The following is a 20,817-nucleotide window of genomic DNA, read 5'->3' on the forward strand; positions in this document are numbered from 1 at the left end:
TAGTCGCTGCTTGACAAACTTACAATTGCATGCATAGCTGTGCATTTGGTGAAAAGGGCAGTGTTGTGTGGCTGGTCACAGTAAGCTCGATAACATACAAATGCAATTCTGCAAGAGCCACCACCTCGGAACTGCCACTGCCTGTGAGCCATCGAGCACGCAATTGCAGTTTCAGGCTCGCGTGTAAGCCCGCCGGTCTCAAACAACACGGAGCCCGCAGCAGCCTCTGCGCACCACACACCTGACGGCCAGCCACGCTCAGGCGCGCGCCAGCCTACCGGTCGGGATGGCCTCGACGGGTGTGGGGCTGGGGCTTCCAATCCCCGGAACAAGAACACAGCAGCGAGGTGCTCCAGGAGCGTTTGGAGCTGAAGCCTGCCGGCCGCTGCCGTGTGCGCCGCGCCCTGGGCACCGCCTGATAAGCAACGGCAGGACCCGAGCTGTACACAGCCGCTGCCCCCGGCCTGCGGAGCCGAACCGGCGAGCAGCCCCGCCGCCCGCCTGTGTGCCTGCGCATCAGCCAATAACACCAGCTGGCACCGGCTCAGCTGCAGGGCCTGCAGGCGTGCCGCCGCCGCCGGCTGCCGCCGCCACGACAGGTACTGGCGCCGGGTTGCCGCTGCACGACCCGCTGCGCACGCCCATGCCGGACATGGGGGAGGTGCTGCGGGAGCACGGCTGGATGCTGGAGGCGCCCCTGGAGCAGGTGATAAACCAATATGTGTATATGTGATGGTGTGTGGCTGTGTGTGTATGTGTGGGTACAGCATATGTGCGTGTGCTGTGGGTATGCGTTGCGGCCTTATATTCATGGATGGTGATGCGTTTCACGTGACTTCCATCTCCCACACCCCCACAGCTCATGGCACAGGCTGCCAGCCTGCGCGACCAGCGGCCACGCCACGCCAACGTCGTGACATTTTCGCCCAAGGTGCGGAGGCGATGGCATTTGCGGGGAATTGGAAAGGCGCATGGCAGCGGAGTAACACGGTCTGCTGCAGCGCTCACGGCAGTGCGAATCTAGACCGTGTGCTCAGCACCTGGCCACCTGTTGGCCAGGTGGAGTACGGCAGTGCTAGTGCAATATTCACGATCCGGACCTCCCATACGATCTCACTCCAATCAGTCCACAGGTCCACGATCTGCAATCAGTCCACAGGTCACCTCTCAAGCGCCTTCCCCACGCCCCCACGCTTCCGCCCGCAGGTGTTCCTGCCTCTGACGCGCCTGTGCCGCGACCGCTGCGGCTACTGCACCTTCGTGACGCAGCCGCGGCCGGGGCGCCGCGCCTACATGACGCTGGACGAGGTGTTGCAGGTGCGGGCGGGCCGTACAGGGGGTGTGTGCGTGTGCGTGTGCGTGTGCGTGTGTGTGTGTGTGTGTGTGTGTGCATGCTTGCTCGAGGTCGTGTGGGTGCGTGCGGTCTACGTGTCAATAAGTGCAAGGGCAGGGGGCGCACGCAAGACAGGTTTGTGCGTGTGTGTCGGGCAGGCCTACCTACGACTGCCCACGCGCTGCTGCGCGCCCCCTGCTCCAATCCTAGGCGCCACATGTGCCGTGCTTTTACCGGGTGGTGCAGGTGGCGGAGCTGGGTGCGGCCGCGGGCTGCAGCGAGGCACTGCTTACACTGGGCGACCGGCCCGAGCTGACGTGGCGGGAGGAGGCGGGGGCCGAGCTGGCGGAGCTGGGGTACGGCAGCACTCTGGAGTACGTGGAGGCGGCGGCGCAGGTAGGCAGGCGTGCGGGCCAAATGTCGGGTGTGTGGGGTTGCAAATACCAGCCCAAACTAGGCCTGACCAAGCCAGGCTAGCGGCGGAGCACAGGCAGGGGCGACAGATGCAAGCGCGGGGAGCGGGTGGGCGTGTGTGTATAGGCAGTCATGTGTCACGATGGGCCACAATGTTAACGGCACGAGCACGAGGCAACAACTGTGTGCTTGCTAACACTGCTCTTTGCTCGCAACCCTGCCGCCCTGCCGCCCTGCAGGCCGTGTACAGCCGCACGGGGCTGCTTCCGCACATCAACGCGGGCGTCATGACGGAGGCGGAGATCAGCCGCCTCAAGAGGGTGCGGCCGGCGCGCGTGTGTGTGTGTGTGTGAGCGTGTGTGTGTGTGTGTGTGTGTGTGAGCGTGTGTGTTCTAGAGTGCCCAAAAGGAAAGAAGCACGCGCTCGTTCGCAGATACACATTGCGCACTGCTCCAGTTTCAGACTTGCCGGCCTCCCCTCCGCCTCACCGCTTGCCAAACCCCACACAGGTGTCGGCCAGCCAGGGCCTGATGCTGGAGAGCACCTGCCTGGACCTGCTACAGCCCGGAGCCGCGCACCACGGCTGTAGCAGCAAGCACCCCACCGCCCGCCTGGCCACCATTGAGGCGGCGGGACGGGCGGGTGTGCCGTACACGTCGGGTACGTGCACCTACAGATGCTGGGTCATCGCGCACACACGCGTGCCTTGCATCGACACACGCACACACACCCACAATCTCAGGGAGTTCCCCTTCGTGCGCTCCCTCGCATGCGTGAAATGTGTACGCCCGCCGGCACCTATTTGTCACCGCCGTCACCGCCCTCCGTCACCTGTCTTTCTCCGTGTGCTGCATACACACACACACACATATACGCACACACACACTGCGCAGGGCTGCTGGTGGGCATTGGCGACAGCCGTGCCGACCGCCTTCACGCGCTGGCGTGTCTGCAGCGGCTGCATCGCAAGTACGGCCACATACAGGTGCGTTTGTGAGTGAGTGTGTGTGCGTGTGTGCGTACGTGCGCGTGCGTATGTGCGTGTGTGCGCATGCGTTTGTACGTCGACCTGCAGTCTACGCGCTTCCCGTATCCGACAGCCGACAGCCGACACACACATACCGTACACACACACCCCTGGCCCCACCCACACACGCACGCGCAGGAGCTTATCATCCAGAACTTCGTGGCCAAGCCCGGCACGCCCATGGGCAGCGCGGGGGCGCCCTCGCCGCCGCTGTCGGAGCTGCAGTGGGCGGTGGCGGCGGCGCGGGTCATGTTCGGACCCGACATGAACATCCAGGTGCGTGCGTGTTTATGTTATGCTTGGGCATGCGGCCTCCTAGGGCCTTGCGTCCTGGGGTTCCAGTGAGCACCCAACACGTGGCGCACCTGGGTAGGCGTCGGCCGCGGCCACCAAGTCCAACACCGCCGCCGTCAGCGCGTCCAGGCTGTGTGTGTGGGTGTGTGCATGTCTGTGCGCGTGTGTGTGTGTGTGTGTGTGTGTGTGTGTGTGTGTGTGTGTGTGTGTGTGTGGGTCAGTTCTAACTTGGACTTACGTGCCCGCTGGGATGAGGGCGGTGGATGAAGGGCTAGGGGCGGCGGTTCCTGCACGTTTTCTGTGTGTGCGGCAATGTCCTTTTCCATCCACCCGCCCACTTTCACGTGTGTTGACAGGCGCCGCCGAACCTGACGCCGCTGGAGGGCGCCGAGGCCGAGGGCGGTGTGGGCGGTGCGGCCGAGGCGGAGGCGGCGCCGGCGGCCGGGTGGCGGGCGCTGCTGGATGCAGGCATCAACGACTGGGGTGGGTAGGCGTACAGGTTGGGTGTGAGTGCGGCAACTGCTGAAGTGTGGTCATCCTTCAAGAGCAACCATTGCAAATTACATTCACTGGCTTGGAGGGCTACCGCAGGTGCAAGGGCGCGGCGGTCACTGCCAGCGCACCCTTCAATTTGTCCTCACCCATTGTCACATCCGTACTTACTGCCCCTCGCAGGCGGCATCTCGCCAATCACCCGGGACTTTGTGAACCCGGACCGGCCCTGGCCGCACCTGGCACCGCTGGCCGCCGCTACTGCCGCCGCCGGAAAGCTGCTACTGCCGCGCCTGCCCACCTACCCAGCCTACCTGGGCCTGCTCGCCACGCCGGCCCACGCCGGCAGTAGCAGCAGCGACAGCAACAACAACATGGCGGCTCACGTAGCATCAGCGGGGTCAGCAGGAGCGGCTGTAGCAGCTGCGCCGGGTGGCAACGGCAGTAGCAGCGGCAGTGGCAGTAGCAGCGGCAGTGGCAGTAGCAGCGGCTGGTTGGACTTCAATGGCGGCAGCGCCAGCATCGGTGCGGCGGTGCTGCGGGCGGCGGACAGCTCGGGCTGGCTGCGGGCCAGCGAGTGGGTAGCGGGTCGGCCGGAGGCGGCAGACGGCGAGGCGGCCGAAGGCGAGGCGGCAGCGGCAGCGTCATCGCCACCATCACCAACATTACAATCAGACACCGCAACCCAGTCGCCGCAAGCGGTGGCGTCCGCGCCTGCCTCCTCCCCACCTCGCTCCTCTTCATCGCCGCCCGCACTGCCCTCCGCGACGCATCAGCAGCACCAGCAGCCGGCAGCGACGCGGCCGAGTGTGCCGCCGCCGCGGCGGCCTGGGCCGGGTGGCGGCTGGCGTGTGGCGGTGGGCGAGGACGGCGCGCTGTTGGGGTTCCCCGCGCCGCGCGAGCCCTCGCGCCCAGTGACGCGGCTGTTGGAGGGGGTGGTGGAGGGCGGGCGGCCGCTGCAGCGGGAGGAGATCGAGCTGCTGCTGCGCAGGTGAGGGGGCAAGAATGAGGTAGGGGTACCGCTTACGTGTGACCGATGGGCGGCATGCGTGTGCTTGCGATAGGCTTGTTGTGGACACGCGCGCTCGCTGGGGTTTACCCAAGCTCTCTGGGGTTGACCGCCACAATCACGCCCGCTTGCATCGGCAGCACTGCGTGAGGCCCCCCTACGTTTCTATGACATATGGCCACTCCTTCCGTTTTGTCATTCCCTTCGTTTAGTGTTTTAGGACACATAACTGAAATGCAAAATACATGAACGCACACGCACGGACAGTGCTGCGGCTCTCATACGGAAAATCAATAACAAACTGGCATCGAGCCAGCGCCCAGCAAGCACTTTACGAGTCTGCATCAGTAAAAGCGCATGTGTACACGTTCGCATGTGGTGGCTGAGGCTGTGTGCATATGTGCGCCCGTGCACCCATGCGCGCGTGCAGCCGAGGTGCCGACCACGCGGCGGTGTGTGCTGCCGCCGACCTGCTGCGGCGGCGCATGTGCGGCGACGACGTGAGCTATGTTGTGAATCGGAACATCAATTACACCAACGTCTGTACCTACAAGTGAGAGTGGGAGACACATGTATGGGAGATTTTGTGACGTGTATGGGAGGTTTAGTGACATTTTGGGTGACTTGATGAAGAGCAACGGGGATGCAAGGCATTGTACGTCAAAGGGCACTCACGGATGCACATGCAGACGGCGAGGTCGCACTGCAGACCCCGGCTCCACAGTTGCCCGCGTTCACTTACTGATACTGTCGTCACTCTACTGGCTCGTCCCCTAATCTTGGTCCACCACGCTGCTCCTGCGCCTGTGCTCCAATGCTTCCACACGTACGCCTCCGCAGCCTCTGCTCCACTCCCTCACCAACATTGCCGATCCCCCTCTCCCTCGCACGCACCCACACCCCCTCCCCATCTGTCCAAACCTCCTACTGTCGCTTGCAACTGTCCGGTGCTCCGCTATTTTGGCTAAGATTGGGCTGGTAATTATAATCCTTCCCGATGGTCTACGGTCTACCACTTCCTTAACTAATCATGAATGTAAGCCCCCCCACGGTCTACCACTTCCTTAACTAGTTATGAATGTACCCCACCTGCAGGTGCTCCTTCTGCGCCTTCTCCAAGGGCAAGGCGGCCGAGGCGCTGCGGGGACCTGCCTACGTGGTGCCGCTGGAGGAGATCAGCAGGCGTGCGGAGGAGGCGTGGGAGCGAGGCGCCACAGAGGCGAGCGGGCGTGTTTGTTTGTGTTTACGTGTTTCGAGAGCGCGGGTTTGTGTCCATGTGTGTGCTAGAGGGCACAGGCACAGGGTGTTTGTAACATTCGTGTTGATGTGTCTCTGTGTGTGAGCGTGTGCACGTGTGCATTTTGGTGTGTGTGGGGGGGGGAGGGCACGGGGGGAGGGGGTGCTGCAGGCAAGGTTCGCATGATGGGTGCTTCCCCGGTTTTGTCGCTCGGGTGTGTTGGAGTGACGTGCGCTTTGTGTGACTTGGTGTGACTTCGTTACCATGCGCCTGTGCACACAAAGACACACACACACATGCACTGTTTTTGACGTGTGGTTATAACCGCCCACACGCGCACACGCACCCATGCACGTGCAGGTGTGCATGCAGGGCGGAATCCACCCCGACTTCACAGGCGACACCTACCTGAGGATACTGGGGGCGGCCAAGGTGCGTGTGTGTGTATGTAATGGAACAGTGAGAATGGCGAAAAGAACTCCGTCCCATAACACGCATTGGTGCCCCCACATGCCCTCACAAACGCGTGTGTGTGTGTGTGTGTGTGTGTGTGTGTGTGTGTGTGTGTGTGTGTGTGTGTGTGTGTGTGTGTGTGTGTTTGTGTGTGTGTGTCGACAGGAGGGCGCACCACGCATCCACGTGCACGCCTTCAGCCCGCTGGAGGTGGCGCACGGGGCGGCCAGCCTGGGGCTCAGCTACGAGCGGTGAGCGCCCGGCCGCCGCGGCAGCGCGTGGGTATTAGCACTGTAGGGGCTTCAAGGCACGGGCTTGCCGCGCTGTCGTTTGGGGCAGCCGCGAGAGGCTTGCCAGGGCCCCTCACGGCGAACCCCGGCCCAGATCGCTGGTTATCACAATGTTCCCTTGATCGCTCTTCCTCTCCTTCCTGTCTGTCATGCACAGCTGCCCTGACTTTGTATCCCCATGCCCGCCTTAAACGTCGGCACTTCACACTTGCAATTTATTCACTCCGTTCTTAACATGAACGGCTACCCCCCATGGGACTTACCGTGTTCGTTGGGCTCGGCCATATGAACCCACCCCAACCCCAACCCCATCCCCCGATTCGCACAGCTACCTGGAGAAGCTGGCGGCAGCTGGCCTGGGCAGCCTGCCTGGTACGGCAGCCGAGGTGCTAGACGATGCCGTACGGGGCGTGCTGTGCCCGGACAAGCTCAGTACGGCGGAATGGGGGCAGGTGGTGGCCGCGGCACACGCGGTGGGGCTTCGGACCACCTCCACGATAATGTTTGGAAGCGTGGAGGAGGGGCCGGCGGCGTGGGCCGGACACCTGATGGAGCTGCGGCGGCTGCAGCAGCAGGCGGAGCGGCTGGCGGCTGGCGGCGGCAGTAGCAGCAGTAGTAGCAGCGGGGGAGGTGGAGGAGGCGGAGTGGGTTTCACGGAGTTCGTGCCACTGCCGTTCGTACACATGGAGGCGCCCATCTACCTCAAGGTGCGTGGACTGCGACAAGGGTGTGGTGTTCATGCGGGGAAAAGGGCGTGTGTGTGTGTGTGTATGTGGCACCTGGCCCATGCGCGCGCAAACGTGAGGGGCTGACATGTGCACGGCCTCTGCCCCGCCCTGCAACGCGGCTCTGCCCCACGCGCGCCGCCAGTACGTGTGATGTCTCAGCCTCGCAATCGCAACTCCCTGCCCCACTGCACTCTGCCGTGGTTGATGCCGAATCATGCTGCTTCAACCGCTCCTACAACCGCTGCTGCAAACCCGTGCCTCCTGCCTTCCCCTAGGGCCGGTCCCGGCGCGGCCCCACGTTGCACGAGGGGCTGTTGCTCCACGCCGTGGCGCGACTGGCGCTGCACCCACACATCCCTAACATCCAGGTGGGTGGGGGTTAACTTTGAACCAATCCCGTAAGGAAACAGTCGCGCTGCAAGGAGAAACTGCAGCCGCATGCCGTATGCGAGCTGTGGTACATCACCATAGGTAGTCGGGCGGGCTGTAGTGGGTGGGGGAGGCGGCGACACGCTGTCCAGATCCGGTTCATGCACGTACTTTGGCTTTTCGCGTGGGAAGAAGCACTTCCACTGTTCCAGGCGCATAACATACGCACCCGCTGCAGGCCGCCTCGATCTGAGTGGATCTCGTATTTGCGCCTATCCGCCCTCAGCAGCGTTCCCACCCTTTGCCTTCACCCTCTGCCCGTGCCCTCCGCCCCGCCCCATTGCATTTTTGCTGCCCGCTCCGTCATCCCACCCCACCCGCACAGGCCTCTTGGGTCAAGATGGGTCCGGGCCGGGCGGCGCAGCTGCTGGCGGCGGGTTGCAACGACATGGGCGGCAGCATCATGAACGAAACCATCACGCGCGCAGCCGGTGAGCAGGCGGCGCTGCGCGAGGTGTTGGATGATTGGGGTTGGGCGGCGGGAGACGGAGGGGCGGCGGGCCTTACGAGGGGCACGGCGGATGATCCTGCGGCCTGCTGGGACATTGGTCTTGTCGGTGGGTATAGGATTTGGAGGTGGGGGGCGCTAGGGAGTGCAGGCTCATGCGGGTTTCCCAGCTCAGCACACGCCAGCTAGCTCGCAGCTTGCCTTGCGAATGCGCGCGACACCGGCACGCCAAGTCACACACACTCATCACGCATACCACAATTACACCGCTTGCTAACTTGCTTGGTGTCACGCTAACACCTTTCCTTGCGCTCAGCACAACACACATGTGCACACACACACACACACACACACACACACACACACACATACACACAAAAAATACACAAAGGAAGACCCCGCTGGCACACCTGCAGGAGCCTCCCACGGACAGGAGCTGCCGCCGCCGCGCATGGAGCACATCATCCGCGCCGCCGGCCGCAGCCCGCGCCAGCGCACCACCCTGTACGGTGTGCCCCCGCCCGAGCAGACGGCGCGGTCCTTTGCGGCTGCGCCGTTGGCGCCACTCATGTCGGCGGCGCCAGGCAGCGGTGTACTGCGGTAGCGCGGTTGCTTCTGCGGAGGAACGCGAAAACTGCGGGGGCGTTGCGAAGGGAAGCGGACGTCTGGGTGGATGTGGCTGGATATGGTTGCTAGCGTGTGCGGCTGATGGGGTGCAGTTGCGGCTGGTGGCGCCGTGGTGGGCCGCCAAACCCGAGAGGAAGTGCGGGTGTATGTTTACACGACGGGACGTGTCGTTGCCACCGAATTCTGCCCCGATCTGGTTGCCGCTACCGTCTAGTACCAATCCCATGGAAGGTTGAAAGGGAGAACCTGTATTGGCTTGGGGTTTGAACCGGGGCGGACGATTCGATGCGTCGAGGCAAGTTCGCTGACACGACGCTGCCAAGGTTTGATAGCTAGTGCCCCTTACCAAGGGCCCTTGTGCTCGCTCACTTTTACACGGCACGCATCGCAAGACAGGGCTTGGCGCGTTTGCGCGTGATACAAGTAATGTGGACATTACGCGTTGCTCATATTGGCGGGTGGGCGGCTGGTGTGCGACGATCGACATGTTGACATGCGGCCATGCTCCTCGCTGACTCCAGGCTCGAATCGCTATCACCTACCATCCGCCTCACGCGTACACCCTCACTTGGTCTCTGTCAAGGCGACGGGGCATCCAACCGCCGATGCGTGTCAACGGGCACAGGCACTGCGCCAGCAGTGTAGATGCCAGGCAAGGTAGCATGGGAGCATTGCGCAGGGCCAAAGCGGGGTCCCGCACGTCCCTGCTGTTGGGAACGAATGGAGGTCGTGTGGTAACTATGGCCGCTGTTTACGTGCACACACCGATTCGCCTCCCCCCTTGGAACCCATGCGCACGCGTGTCGAGCATGATGGGCACAGGATGGGCGTTGTGGCCGGCCTGAACCTGTCTCGGCTCGCCGTGTAAAGAGCTAGTAAGACCGTAGATAAGAAACAACCTGGAAATTGGTTCAACATCCCTTACTCTATCCACACCTCGACCATGCTCCCACCCATGCGCATGGGCCGAACTCGGCAGCCCCATTGGCGCCCCCAAACCCGATTTTTGACACAGTCCAAAATCTGAATTTTGCTTCGCAATGGGCTGCACTCTCCGGCCTTATTGATTCCGAGACCAGAAGCGTTGGGAAATACGCACAACTGCAATATAAAGTCCGTCTCAGCCCCCAACCCGGCGTGTCTCTCCCGTCTCTGTCTCCGATCGTGCATGTCCCACATCCGCCACCCGTGTGTCACAACCTCCCTACCTACACCTCCTTTCCAAACATTAAAGAGGCACAACTGTATTGCCCCCGGGGGAGACGCCAACATCAGGGTGGGGGAAGAACCGTGCTGCCCCGCCGGCCGCGGCCGGCGAGCTCGCCCGTTCCGCACCCCTTCTCGGCGCATGCGGAGGCCACTCCCCCCACCCTCAGTTGGCCGGTCACATCCGGCCCACAATCCGCATGCGCGCCCCCGCCCCCGGCTGCACAAAACGCCGCACCGTCACAAAACGCCGCACCGTCACAAAACGCCGCACCGCCTCCAGTGTGGCTCCGCCCCCTTTCTGGTCCGCCTGGTACCACACGTCCTGCAGCTGCCGCCCGGCCAGCTTGCTGCGCTACAGCAAGAGACGTTGGTGGTGCCCAGCCAAGCCACGAGCCATACCAGCAGCCCGATCGGGAACGGGGGCTTTCATCTGGGGCTGGGCCGCCACCGAGCCCGCGGCCTCCAGCTGAATCTGCACCCCGAGGCGCCGCACCATCGGGTCTCGGCGGATGGCTGCTGCCGCTGGGACGCCCCGGGCCCGTTGCCAGTCCGACAGGGCCGAAAGTGTGCCGTCGGTGGTGCTGACAGCGTACCTCTGCACCGCCCAGGCCAGGAACATGCAGACGTGTGCGCGGTTAAGGTCCGTGCCCGGGCCGCGCGGGAGACTGCGTGTGCTGAATACGCAGTACCGACTCCGCGTACTGCACTACGCGGCGGCGGTGCAACTGGTACGTCTCTGCGGACGACTCCGCCACCGCCGCCACAGCCCTTCCCGCCAGCTCCTCCAGCGCCGCATCCGCCAGCAGGCAGCGCCGGCACACGAACACGCCGCCGGGGTACGCCGCCGCCGCCAGTACGGGCGGCCGCCGCACTATAGGTCAAGGGCGCCGCCTGCCAGCCCTGCGCTTGCATCGATGTAGACCACCGCCCCGTCGGGGTCCTCAAAACCCCCAACACCATGTTGAGGTCTACCGCGATGCGCAGTCGCAGTCAAGCAGCCCCAGCCAGAACTGCAAGTCAGCGACGGCCGCCTCGGTTAGGCGAACGAGAGGTGGGAGCTGAGGCGACGGAGTGGCCGAAGCCGAGCATGACAGGAGGGGGCGCGGGATGGCGGGGCTCTGGCTGGCGCCACCCAACGCTGAATGGCGTTTGTGCCGGGGTGCCGGAAGGCCATGTAGCGCCTTGCCGACGGGTCCAGAACGCCGATGGATTGATGGCAGAACCTGTGGGAAGGAGTAGGCACTAGGCGGCAGCCCGTAAACACCACACCCCCTTGGGGCGGGGACCGTAACGTGCATCAGCGCCTCTGTCTCCCCGAGGAGGGGGGCCCTAACGCCGGCCAAGCGCCCCAATGACCCCGGCGGCAGGGGACCGTAACGTGCATCAGCGGACCGTAACGTGCATCAGCGCCTCTACCCGAGGAGGGTGCCCTTAGTCCTACCCCGACGCCACCTTCTTCAACTCCGTTACTCTCCGTTCCTCTCCGTTACTCTCCGTTACTCTCCCCTACTCTCCCCGGTCGAACCCCGTCCAACTCCGTTACTCTCCGCCTGTGATCCGCCCCATTCACGCCCCTCCTCTAATACACATCAACCCGCCCAACCTGCTGCCGTGTCGTGGCAGCCCACGCCTCTGCCCACCGCAGGGGGCCCCGAGGAAGGGGGCTCGTTACGTGACCGCCCAAACGCCCCGATACCCCGGCGGCAGGGGACCGTAACGTGCATCAGCGCCTCTGTAACCCTGAGGAAGGATCTAAGAGGTACCCGCGCTGGGACTTGCCACTACGGTTGTGCCCCTGCTTTCCCCACACCGACTAGCAAGGCAACAACAACGCGCCGCCAGCTCACCAGCAAGCCTTCCATAGGAGCCGGCTCTGCCGCAGGCCCGGGAGACGAACGGGCAGGCCCACATGGGGCTGGGCCGGGCAAGCCCTCTACGGAAGCCGATGGTAGCTAGCGCCGGTGGGCCCCGGCGGCGGCGCCCTGCCGGATCTTTGTGATGACGATGCCGTAGAGCTGCGGGTTGTGCGGCGCGGGTCCAGGACCGGGCACTGAGTGAAGGTTAGGCCGCTTGACGCCCGGCGGCCCGGAATGGTCCACGCCCTGAAGCACGGGTAGGCTTGGCCAGAGGCTTTCGGCAACTGCGCCGCCGCCAGCGCACCGGCGGCCGGCCGCAGTCCGGCGGCCAGCCCCATCCCCGTGGAGGCGGCTGGCACCAACGCCAGCAGTTGGTGCCCCGGTCACTTGCAGCTGAGTCTGCTGCTGCTGCTGCTGTTGGTGCTGCTGTTGTTGGTGGTGGTGGTGGTGGTGGTGGTGGTGGTGGTGGTGGTGCTGCTGCTGCTGCTGCTGCTGCTGCTGGTGGTGGTGGTGGTGGTGGTGGTGGTGGTGGTGGTGGTGCTGGTGGTGGTGGTGGTGGTGGTGGTGCTGCTGCAGAGTGGCCGTCGGTCTTCCCGAACCCGTCGTCCCTCCCGCCCCGGTCACTCCCAGCGCGCCTGGCGGGCTGGCCCCGGCGGCCCCCGCGCCCCCCTGGCCCTCGCACGGCTTGCCCCCGTGTGCATGCCCCGCCATCTCCGCCGTGCTGCCGGCCTGCTGTATCTACAGCTCGCCCAGATTTATCCAGCTGCTCCAGGGTGTCGCATTTAGCCTCCTCTTTGAAGTCGACTGCTCTGCTGCCGCGTGGAAGTCAGCCAAAGCGTCTGCACGAGTGGCCTTGTCGGCGTCCTGAGCCTGTCGGGCTGCCGACGACGAGCCCGCCGGTGGTATAGACCTGAGATGGAGGCGGGCATCCCGTTAGCAACAATGAGCCGCTGTGACTGCGTGCGCTCGGGTGTCATCCCAAGACACGTTTGAAGCCATGCTCGCTTAGCCTCGAGGTCACCGGAGCCGGAGGCCACATTGCGAAAGACGGGCCAGCGCCGCGCCTACCGCCCCCCTAGCCTGAATCGCTACCCACGAAGGAAGTAAAACTACGCAAGACGTCAAACTCGATTCTACTCCGCCGGCACACTGGCCCAACGCGTGGCCGGCCTGAACCTGTCTCGGCTCGCCGTGTAAAGAGCTAGTAAGACCGTAGATAAGAAACAACCTGGAAATTGGTTCAACATCCCTTACTCTATCCACACCTCGACCATGCTCCCACCCATGCGCATGGGCCGAACTCGGCAGCCCCATTGGCGCCCCCAAACCCGATTTTTGACACAGTCCAAAATCTGAAGATGGGCGTTGTGGCCGTCCGACCTGGTCGTTGAACCTCCCTTGACCGTTTTGTTTGAATGTGCATATTTAGTTTGTCGTCTACAGTATCTTATTCATGCAGAAGCAAACCCGAACTCGACAGGTTTTGATTGTGGGCGTTTGCAACAATACGAGCTTGACTCCATAGCCAGCGCCATAGCGCATCCCAAATTGTAGACGTATTTCATCACGCTTGAGGCTCGATGGATTTTGAATTCTCGGCAAGTGCTCATGAGAGGCCTTACATCGGATGACGCCAGGGTGCTTTCCCGCGACTCCTGAGCTGTCCTTTGCTTTCATTGATAACAGGATGTGGAACTGGATGACGTATTGGCTGCTTTTAATGAAGTCGACGGCATGCTGCTGGGCGAGTGGGACACGCTCCTGACCCCGCTACGCGAGGATGCCACAGCGGAGTCAGGTGGCGATGCAACTTCCGCCGGTGCGTGCGTTCACGCATAGCACTCACACCAGCTGCATATGGGATAGGGGTGGGAGTTATGAGCGCTAGCGAACCAGGCATGGGCCGGCATCAGTGGTAGGGCTGGTAGGTGCAAGCCACCCGACGAACTCGAGGTTTGGTGAGTGGCCCAGGGATACATTGTTTCCACCACACAGAGATACAAAATAGAAACAGAGGGGATGTAGGGGGCTGATGTGTGCGAGCTCAAACAAGTGTCATCCACCTGCCCAAGGGGAGGCGGGAGGCGCAGGAATGGAGAGGCTGAACTCGGGGCATATGGCAGCACGCCATTGCACAGCTGCTCCCACCTTCCTCGGGACTACTTGCACACGTGTCCATTGCGCGGGGTCACGTTCCCCACCTCCCACCGGCTGCACACACGTACGTCCTGCAGGTGTGACGGCGCTCCCCGACCTGCTGGGCGCTGGCAGCGGCATCGCCCCACAGCTGCCCGCCACAACGGCCGCCCATATCCCCGTCGCGGGCGCCGCAGCGCAGTTTAGCCATGCCGCGCCGGCGGCTGCCGCTGCCGCCGCCCCAGCCCCAGCCCACATGGCCCCTGGTCCTACAGGCTGGATGGGCCCGGTGCCGGGTGGAGCCCTGTCCATGGCGCCGCAGCCGCAGCTACAGCCGCAGCCAGCAGTAGCAACACAGCCTGGACCTGGGCTGCTGCCGCCGCAACTCCAGCAGCAACAGCAGCAGCAGCAGCAGCAGCAGCAGCCTTACTGGCAGCAGCAACAGCCGCCGCTGCAGATGCAGCAGCAACAAGGCTGGACACAGCAACCTGCTCAGCACCTGCTGCAGCCCCAGCTGCAGTCGCAGCAGCAGCAGCAACCGTGGCAGCAGCAGCAGCAACCGTGGCAGCAGCAGCAGCAGCAGCAGCCATGGCAGCAGCAGCCGCAGCAGCAATCGTGGCAGCAGCAACCGTGGCAGCCGCCGCAGCAGCAGCCATGGCAACAACAGCCGTGGCAGCAGCAGCAGCAGCCGCAGCCGCCGCAGCAGCAGCAGCTACAGCCCGCACAATGGCAACAGTCGGCAGTAGCAGTCGGCGGGTGGCCAGGCGTGGGCGGTGCAGGCCAGCTGCAATACCAGCAACAGCAGTACAACCAGCAGCAACAATATCCGCCGCAGCCTCAGTACCAGTACACGCAACCGCAGCAACCGCAACCGCAACCGTACCCGCAATCCAACGCGCTGCCGTACACCGTACAGACGCCGTCGACCAGCGTTGACCACTCGGCGGGGGCGGCGTTGACCGATAGCCACGTGGCCGCAACCTCCAGCGGCGGGAGTCACCACGTGTTGGTGGCGGCTGGCACGGCGGCGGCGGCAGCAGCGGCGGCGGCAACAGCTTCAGGGCCTCCCTACAGCCCCCAGCACGCCGGCAGTAGCTGCGAGGGCGGCGCAAACGTCGTGGCTGTAGCAGCAGTAGGTGACGGCGACGGCGCCAGCTCACGCTTTGCGCGCGTGTCCTCTTCCGCCGCGTCCGCGCCCTCTCCAGTCGGTGCGGCGCTACAGCCGCCAACCTGGCTACAGCCGCCGCCGCCGCAGCAGCAGCAGCAGCTGCAGCCGCAGATCGCCGCGGCGCCGGGCCCCAGCGTGCCGCCACCGCGGCTGGCTGCCTTTGGCACGGCAGAAGCAGCAGCCGCAGCCCTGGCGGAGGCGGCAGTAGCAGCGCTACAGCCGGCTGCAGCACCTCCAGCGGCTGTAGCAGTCATTGCACCGCAGTGGTCGGGGGCGGTGGTCACCACGGGGGTTGCGGGGCAGCAGGGGGTGGTCACCTGGTCAGATCCCAAGCGCCACTCGACGTCGGCGAGCGGTGTGGGCAATGGCGGCGGCGGCGGTGTGGGCAACAACAGTGGCGGCGGAGTCGCCGCCGCTGGGCTGGTAGCGCCGGGCGTCAGCAGCAGCGGCGGCTCTGCGGCAGCGGGGCTGCAACCGGCACCTGTAAAGGTGGAGGTGGAGGCGGCACCTGTGACGTCGGGGGCGGCGGGGCCGTCACCAGCTGTAGCTGGTGCGGGGGTTCCGGCGGCGGCGGCGCCGCCGCCGCCGGCCGCGCTGGAGAGTGCGGCCTCTGCGTCCTCGCCTCTCCCAGCACAGCCGCTGCTACCGCCAACCGCCGCAACCCTGCCGGCCAACAGCCAACCGCCGCAGGCGGCGGCGCCGCCGCCGCCTCAACAAACAGCGCAGCCACCACGCCCGACCCCAACCGCCGCCGCGGTGCCTATGACAACGTCCTCGGGCCTCAACCCCTCAGCCATCCTCGCAGAGCTGATTCAGGAGGCCGGCGTGGGCGGCATGGGCGGCCTGGTGGTCTGGGGCGGTACCGGCGGCGGCGGCCGCGGAGGCGCGGGGCCGGGTGTGGCGTCCTCTGCGGCGGCGACGGCGGCGGCTCTGGCGCCGCTGCCGCCGGGCAGTGGTCGTACGGCGGAGGAGCTGCTGGCGGGGCTGGACCTAGTGGTGAGGGGGGGGGCGGTGAGGGGGGCGGTGGTGAGGGGTCGTAGAGATGGATGGTGGTGTGGTGTGGTGAAGGGGGTGGTGGTGAGGGGGGTGGGGTGGGGGGGGCGGTGGTGGTGGTGAGGGGCCGTGGTGGTGAGGGGGGGGCGGTGAGGAGGGGCGGAGCGGTGGTGGTGGTGAGGGGGGCGGAGCGGTGGTGGTGGTGAGGGGGGCTGGACCTCGTGGTGAGGGGTCGTAGAGATGGATGGCGGTGTGGTGTGGTGAGGGGGGCGGTGGTGGTGGTGAGGGGGGCGGTGGTGAGGGGGGGCGGTGGTGGGGGGGGGGGCGGTGGTGAGGCGGGGCGGTGGTGGTGAGAGGGGGGGGGGGGCGGTGGTGCGGGGGGAGGTGGTGAGGGGGGCGGTGGTGGTAAGAAGGGGTTTAAGTGCGTTCCAATCCCAAAAGAAATCATTGCCAACCCACCGGTGGGCGAGGGATGATAGTAAGGGTGGTGGCGGTGACGGGTGGTAGTGAGGGGTCGTAGAGATGGATGGTGGTGTGGGGTGGTGAGGGGCTTTGCCTGTTGGAGGATTCGCACGGAGCGGTGGGGTTAGCCGCTCCGTAGCTGGGACCGCCGATCGCGTGCCGCCCAACCTCCGCATATGTGTGTCCTGCAAAGTTACCATCTTCTTCCTCACCCCAACCCCAACCCAAACTTCTCGCCCCAACCCCAGGACGTGTTCACTCCGGTCAAGCAGTCCCACGCCAAGCGCATTCGCGGTCATGTGAAGCAGGCGGCCGAGCTCAAGGCGGCGCTGGCGGACCGAGTGAGGGCCATACAGGTAGGATTGGGCCGGCCAGACAGGCGGACTCACGTGGTGGACTGGTGGTTGGAACCACACTGGAACGAGCATGCCTCCCCATGTACGTTTTCCTTTCCCGTGTCCTTGTCCCCTCCGCCGCCTTGGGCGCGCCTGCCGCTGGCGGCCTTGACACATCACACACTCTTTCTCCCTCGCTCCTTTTCTCTTCCTCTGCCCCCTCTACCTGTACCGCTTTTCCAAACATCTTTGCAACCCCCCATATTTTCAACCCCCGCAGCGCCTGGCTGCTGAGAACGCCGCCCTGCGCGACCGCTCCCGCGTCATGGAGCTGGTGGTGGCGGTGCGGGACGAGCAGCTGGGGCTGCTGCGCGCACACCGGCCCGCCCGGCCCGACGGAAGGAGGTACATCGTGCCCTCAGGACTGGCTGCAGCAGCTACTGCCCCTGGCACTGCTGCCGCTACTGCGGCGGCGCCAGCGGCTGTAGCAGCAGCAGGAGCAACAGGAGGGGGAGGCAGCGCGGACGCGGTGGAGATGGCTGCGTGGACGGCGGCGGCGGCGGCGCAGGGGCCTTCTGCGGCGCCGGCGGCGGTGCGTGCCGCGGCTGCTACAACCGCTGCTGCAGCCAAGGCTCCTGCGGGCCGGCTACTGCCGCCGGGCGTCAGCAGCATGGCCGCCCTAACCACCATGCCGGCAGCAGGGCTACTCGAGATTGTGAGTGGTTGTTTGCCGGGACTTTGATGCTGCTCGGGCCGGCCGGCCATTTCGCGTCACAGGCTGCCAACTGCATATCCAAACAATCGCTACGGCCTCACGTGCACGTGCTCATACTTCATTCGCCCATGCCACACCTTCTCGCATCCCTCGCTTTCTCTGCATATGTGTGCGCACGGGTCTCGCATGTGTCCCCTCACACTCCCACGCGTGCGGCCCTACATCGTCTGAACTCCCCTGAGTGTTTCGTGACTTCTTGTGTTCTTGGACACGCGAGTACCTCCGCTACCTCATCTAAATTATGTGTTTGTGTGTTTTGTGTACGTCTTCACTTGTGTGTAAACAGTTCCGCCAGCTGGTGTTGGAGCTGGGCGTGTCCCTGGCGGCGGTGGAGGAAGAGGTGCAGGCCGGGCTGCATGGCACAGACGCCGACGGCGGCGGCAGCGGCAGCGCTCTCGGCGGCAGCAGCACTGGTGGCGGCGGCGGCGGCGCCAGCAATGGCCTGCTCGGCACGCCCTTTGCGCTGCAGCTCACGTCACGGCCCGGCGGCGGCGGCGCCGGTGGCGGCGGCTCCGGGCCGGTGGTGATCATCGGCGGCGGCAGCAGTGCTGCGCGGGCGGCGGCGGCGGCGCCGGCTACGACGCCTGCGGTGGCAGTGCTGCGGCGGCAGATGGGTCTGTTTCGGGCGCTGGTGCGATACCTCAACCTTACCAATGACGAGGTCTGCAAGTGAGTGCCGGCCCGCATGGGTTGTGCCTCACATGCCCACACCTTCAGGCCCGCGCAATGCTGGCCGGTGAAGGATAACGACGAGGGCAGGAGGGCAATTGCAGCCCCCGTCGAACTCATTGCCTGTCCACCCAGCCACTCCCAGCTCCTACCACTCCTCACAGCCCCCATCCACTTCCTGCCCTCTCCCGCCCCTGCCGTGCCCTCTTCCTCCCACCACTCCTCCTGCCACTCCCCCTTCAACTCCCCAACTCCTCCTCCTCCACCCCACCTCCACCCCACTTCCTCCCATCTCTCCCGGCCGCCGCCCACCGCAGGTTTGCTGACACGACGCTGTCCGGCGAGGCGGCGGCGCCCGAGCCCGAGCACTGGCTGCGTGTGGCGGCGGGCCTGGGTCTCAGCGACCGCCAGCTGGGCGACTGTGCGGCGCTGCACGCCTACTGCACCGTGAGTCGGCTGGGCGTGCGGAGTGGCTGTGGAAGTCTTGCAGGCTGCGACCGGGGCGCGGCTGTTTGCTGCTGTGGGACGGCGGTGGGACTAGGCCGATTCTGGTATCTGGCGGCTTTCGGCGTGCCTGTTGGTACGACTGAGCTCAACAGCCGCACATACCGACATGTGGTAGTTCTGTCGTCCGTACGATCCCGCCTCCCCTTACACCCGCCATGGCACACGCATCATCCTGCAAAATTCACGCACAGTGTCGACCCTCTCCTTTGTGCTCATTTACTACACAAACATAAACACACACAAATACACGCACATACACACACACACAAATACACACACAGGACTGGCTGGGCCGCATACACGGCGAGCGGCGCGCGCTGGCGGGCACCCTCGACCAGCTGCTGACGTCAGGCGCCGGTGGGCTGTACGGCGGGCGGTACGGCGCCGCCTACCGGGAGCGTACGGACGGGCGGTACGGCACGGACCGGGACGTGATCCACGCGATCCACGCCAACGTGATGCGGGAGAAGGTGGTGCACGTGATCGTGGCCGAGGTGCTGTGCTGGTGAGTGGGAGGGTGGGATTGAGGGAGCAGAAGCACGGGGGCCCATCTCTCCGCCCGGGAGCGGTGTTGTGCAAGTTCGGCTGTGGCGCATGTCACGAAAAAGGGAGGGACCATTGGTGCGGTGGTGGCAGAAACGCCTAGTGTCACACACGCATCCAAGCTCTGTCCTCGTGCCCACCCAGTTCATAGTGCATTCACAGCCGCCACCTCACCCCTGCCACTCGGAAGTCCTCAACAGCCCTCAGCGCCCCCCTTCGTATGCTAAACTCTGCACCCACCCCGCCCCGCACCGCCTCAGCAATTAACGCCTCTGCCTGTGCTCCGCTAGTTCTGATTTACATGCTGGTATTTACAACCCCCTCCTCCCACACTCTCCCTTCACAACCCGCAGCTACATCCTGACGGACCTGCAGTGGGCACGTGCGGTGGTGCACTCCCAGCCCTACCTGTGGGACTCCCGAGAGCTGGTGCGGGCGGCGGCGCACATGCACCAGCAGCGCCAGCAGCACAAGAGGGGCCCCACCGGCTTCGGCGGCGCAGCGGGCGTGCACCTGCAGGCAGTGGCGGCGGGGAAGGGCAGGTCGGGCGGGCCCAGCGCATCGTCGGGCGCCTCCGGCGCCTCCGGTTCCGCCGCCTCGTCTTGATCTGGATCTGGGAAGCTGGATCTGGAATTTATGCGTGTGTGTGCTCGGGATGGCAAGGGTGCCCTCCCAAATGACCCACGGCATCAGAGGACGTTTGTAACTAGAGCTTCGAGGATGAGGGCGTGAGTGTGTGGATGTCTAGCAGGGGCGTGGTGGGTCCCGGATGTCCTGCTCACAGAGAGGTCAGCCGAGGGGTTATTTTTTAACATTACTTGTGAACGTATGTTGGGCTGTCACTGCATTGATGCCTCCAGCGCTCCGGCGCGGCCGCACCCGGCCTGCTGTGGCCTGAAGATGAATGTGATACTGTGGCCTCAAGCGTGTGGGTAAGAGCTACTGTTTGCATTTGCTGATACTGTCAAGGTCCGTGAGCCCGTGTGAGCATCCCAGGCGAAAGCGTGCTCAACGTCGGGTACATGCTGCAGGGATGGGGGTATGGATTAGGACGGAGATAGCGTGATAAAATAAGGAAGACGCGGTACTGGGGCTGTAAAGCATTTTCAGCTGCCCGTCCTGCGTGGCGTGCGTTCGGGCACGTATGCAGTCGGGCGTGGCGTGCATTCAGCTGGGCATGCGTTGAGCTACCCACATGCCAGTGTTTGGTATAGCAGGTCGATCGCATGTAGGTGGCAGATGCAACAAGATCGGCATGCTGAGTCACGCTAACACACACGCACAACTGCACGGCACGGCACGGGTGCCTGCTGCCTAGTTTCATTAATTAGACTGCACTGAGTCGGCGCAGTGTGACGCAGGTCCCGGCATGTCCCACTGTCT

At 64.6% G+C, this 20,817-nt stretch overlaps 4 protein-coding genes across 4 annotated transcripts; 2 read left to right on the top strand and 2 right to left on the bottom strand.

The window, feature by feature from the left end:
- The first annotated feature begins 54 nt into the window (after positions 1-54).
- On the top strand, positions 55-9,661 carry CHLRE_17g741250v5 (uncharacterized protein). The gene is made up of 18 exons (XM_043072649.1): positions 55-706; positions 860-931; positions 1,207-1,317; positions 1,580-1,729; positions 1,987-2,067; positions 2,257-2,407; positions 2,641-2,732; positions 2,913-3,050; positions 3,425-3,551; positions 3,744-4,551; positions 5,000-5,122; positions 5,665-5,788; positions 6,167-6,238; positions 6,425-6,510; positions 6,878-7,256; positions 7,553-7,645; positions 8,032-8,137; positions 8,571-9,661. Exons 1-18 carry the CDS (start codon positions 287-289, stop codon positions 8,756-8,758), a joined length of 3,321 nt encoding a protein of 1,106 aa, XP_042915108.1. The 5' UTR covers positions 55-286; the 3' UTR covers positions 8,759-9,661.
- Positions 9,662-9,678: 17 nt separating this feature from the next.
- CHLRE_17g741272v5 (uncharacterized protein) lies at positions 9,679-10,654 on the bottom strand. The gene has a single exon (XM_043072650.1). The coding sequence runs from the start codon at positions 10,607-10,609 to the stop codon at positions 10,343-10,345; it is 267 nt and encodes an 88-aa protein (XP_042915109.1). The 5' UTR covers positions 10,610-10,654; the 3' UTR covers positions 9,679-10,342.
- A 694-nt stretch (positions 10,655-11,348) lies between these two features.
- CHLRE_17g741293v5 (uncharacterized protein) lies at positions 11,349-13,059 on the bottom strand. Its single transcript, XM_043072651.1, has one exon. The coding sequence runs from the start codon at positions 12,555-12,557 to the stop codon at positions 11,943-11,945; it is 615 nt and encodes a 204-aa protein (XP_042915110.1). The 5' UTR covers positions 12,558-13,059; the 3' UTR covers positions 11,349-11,942.
- Positions 13,060-13,204: 145 nt separating this feature from the next.
- On the top strand, positions 13,205-20,816 carry CHLRE_17g741300v5 (uncharacterized protein). The gene is made up of 9 exons (XM_043072652.1): positions 13,205-13,444; positions 13,533-13,665; positions 14,081-16,146; positions 16,854-16,961; positions 17,221-17,655; positions 18,002-18,384; positions 18,702-18,831; positions 19,173-19,396; positions 19,788-20,816. The coding sequence occupies exons 1-9, from the start codon at positions 13,427-13,429 to the stop codon at positions 20,038-20,040; spliced, it is 3,750 nt and encodes a 1,249-aa protein (XP_042915111.1). The 5' UTR covers positions 13,205-13,426; the 3' UTR covers positions 20,041-20,816.
- The last annotated feature ends 1 nt before the right edge of the window (position 20,817 follows it).

The sequence above is a fragment of the Chlamydomonas reinhardtii genome, chromosome 17 (genome assembly GCF_000002595.2).
Source record: "Chlamydomonas reinhardtii strain CC-503 cw92 mt+ chromosome 17, whole genome shotgun sequence".
Taxonomy (NCBI): Eukaryota; Viridiplantae; Chlorophyta; class Chlorophyceae; order Chlamydomonadales; family Chlamydomonadaceae; genus Chlamydomonas; species Chlamydomonas reinhardtii.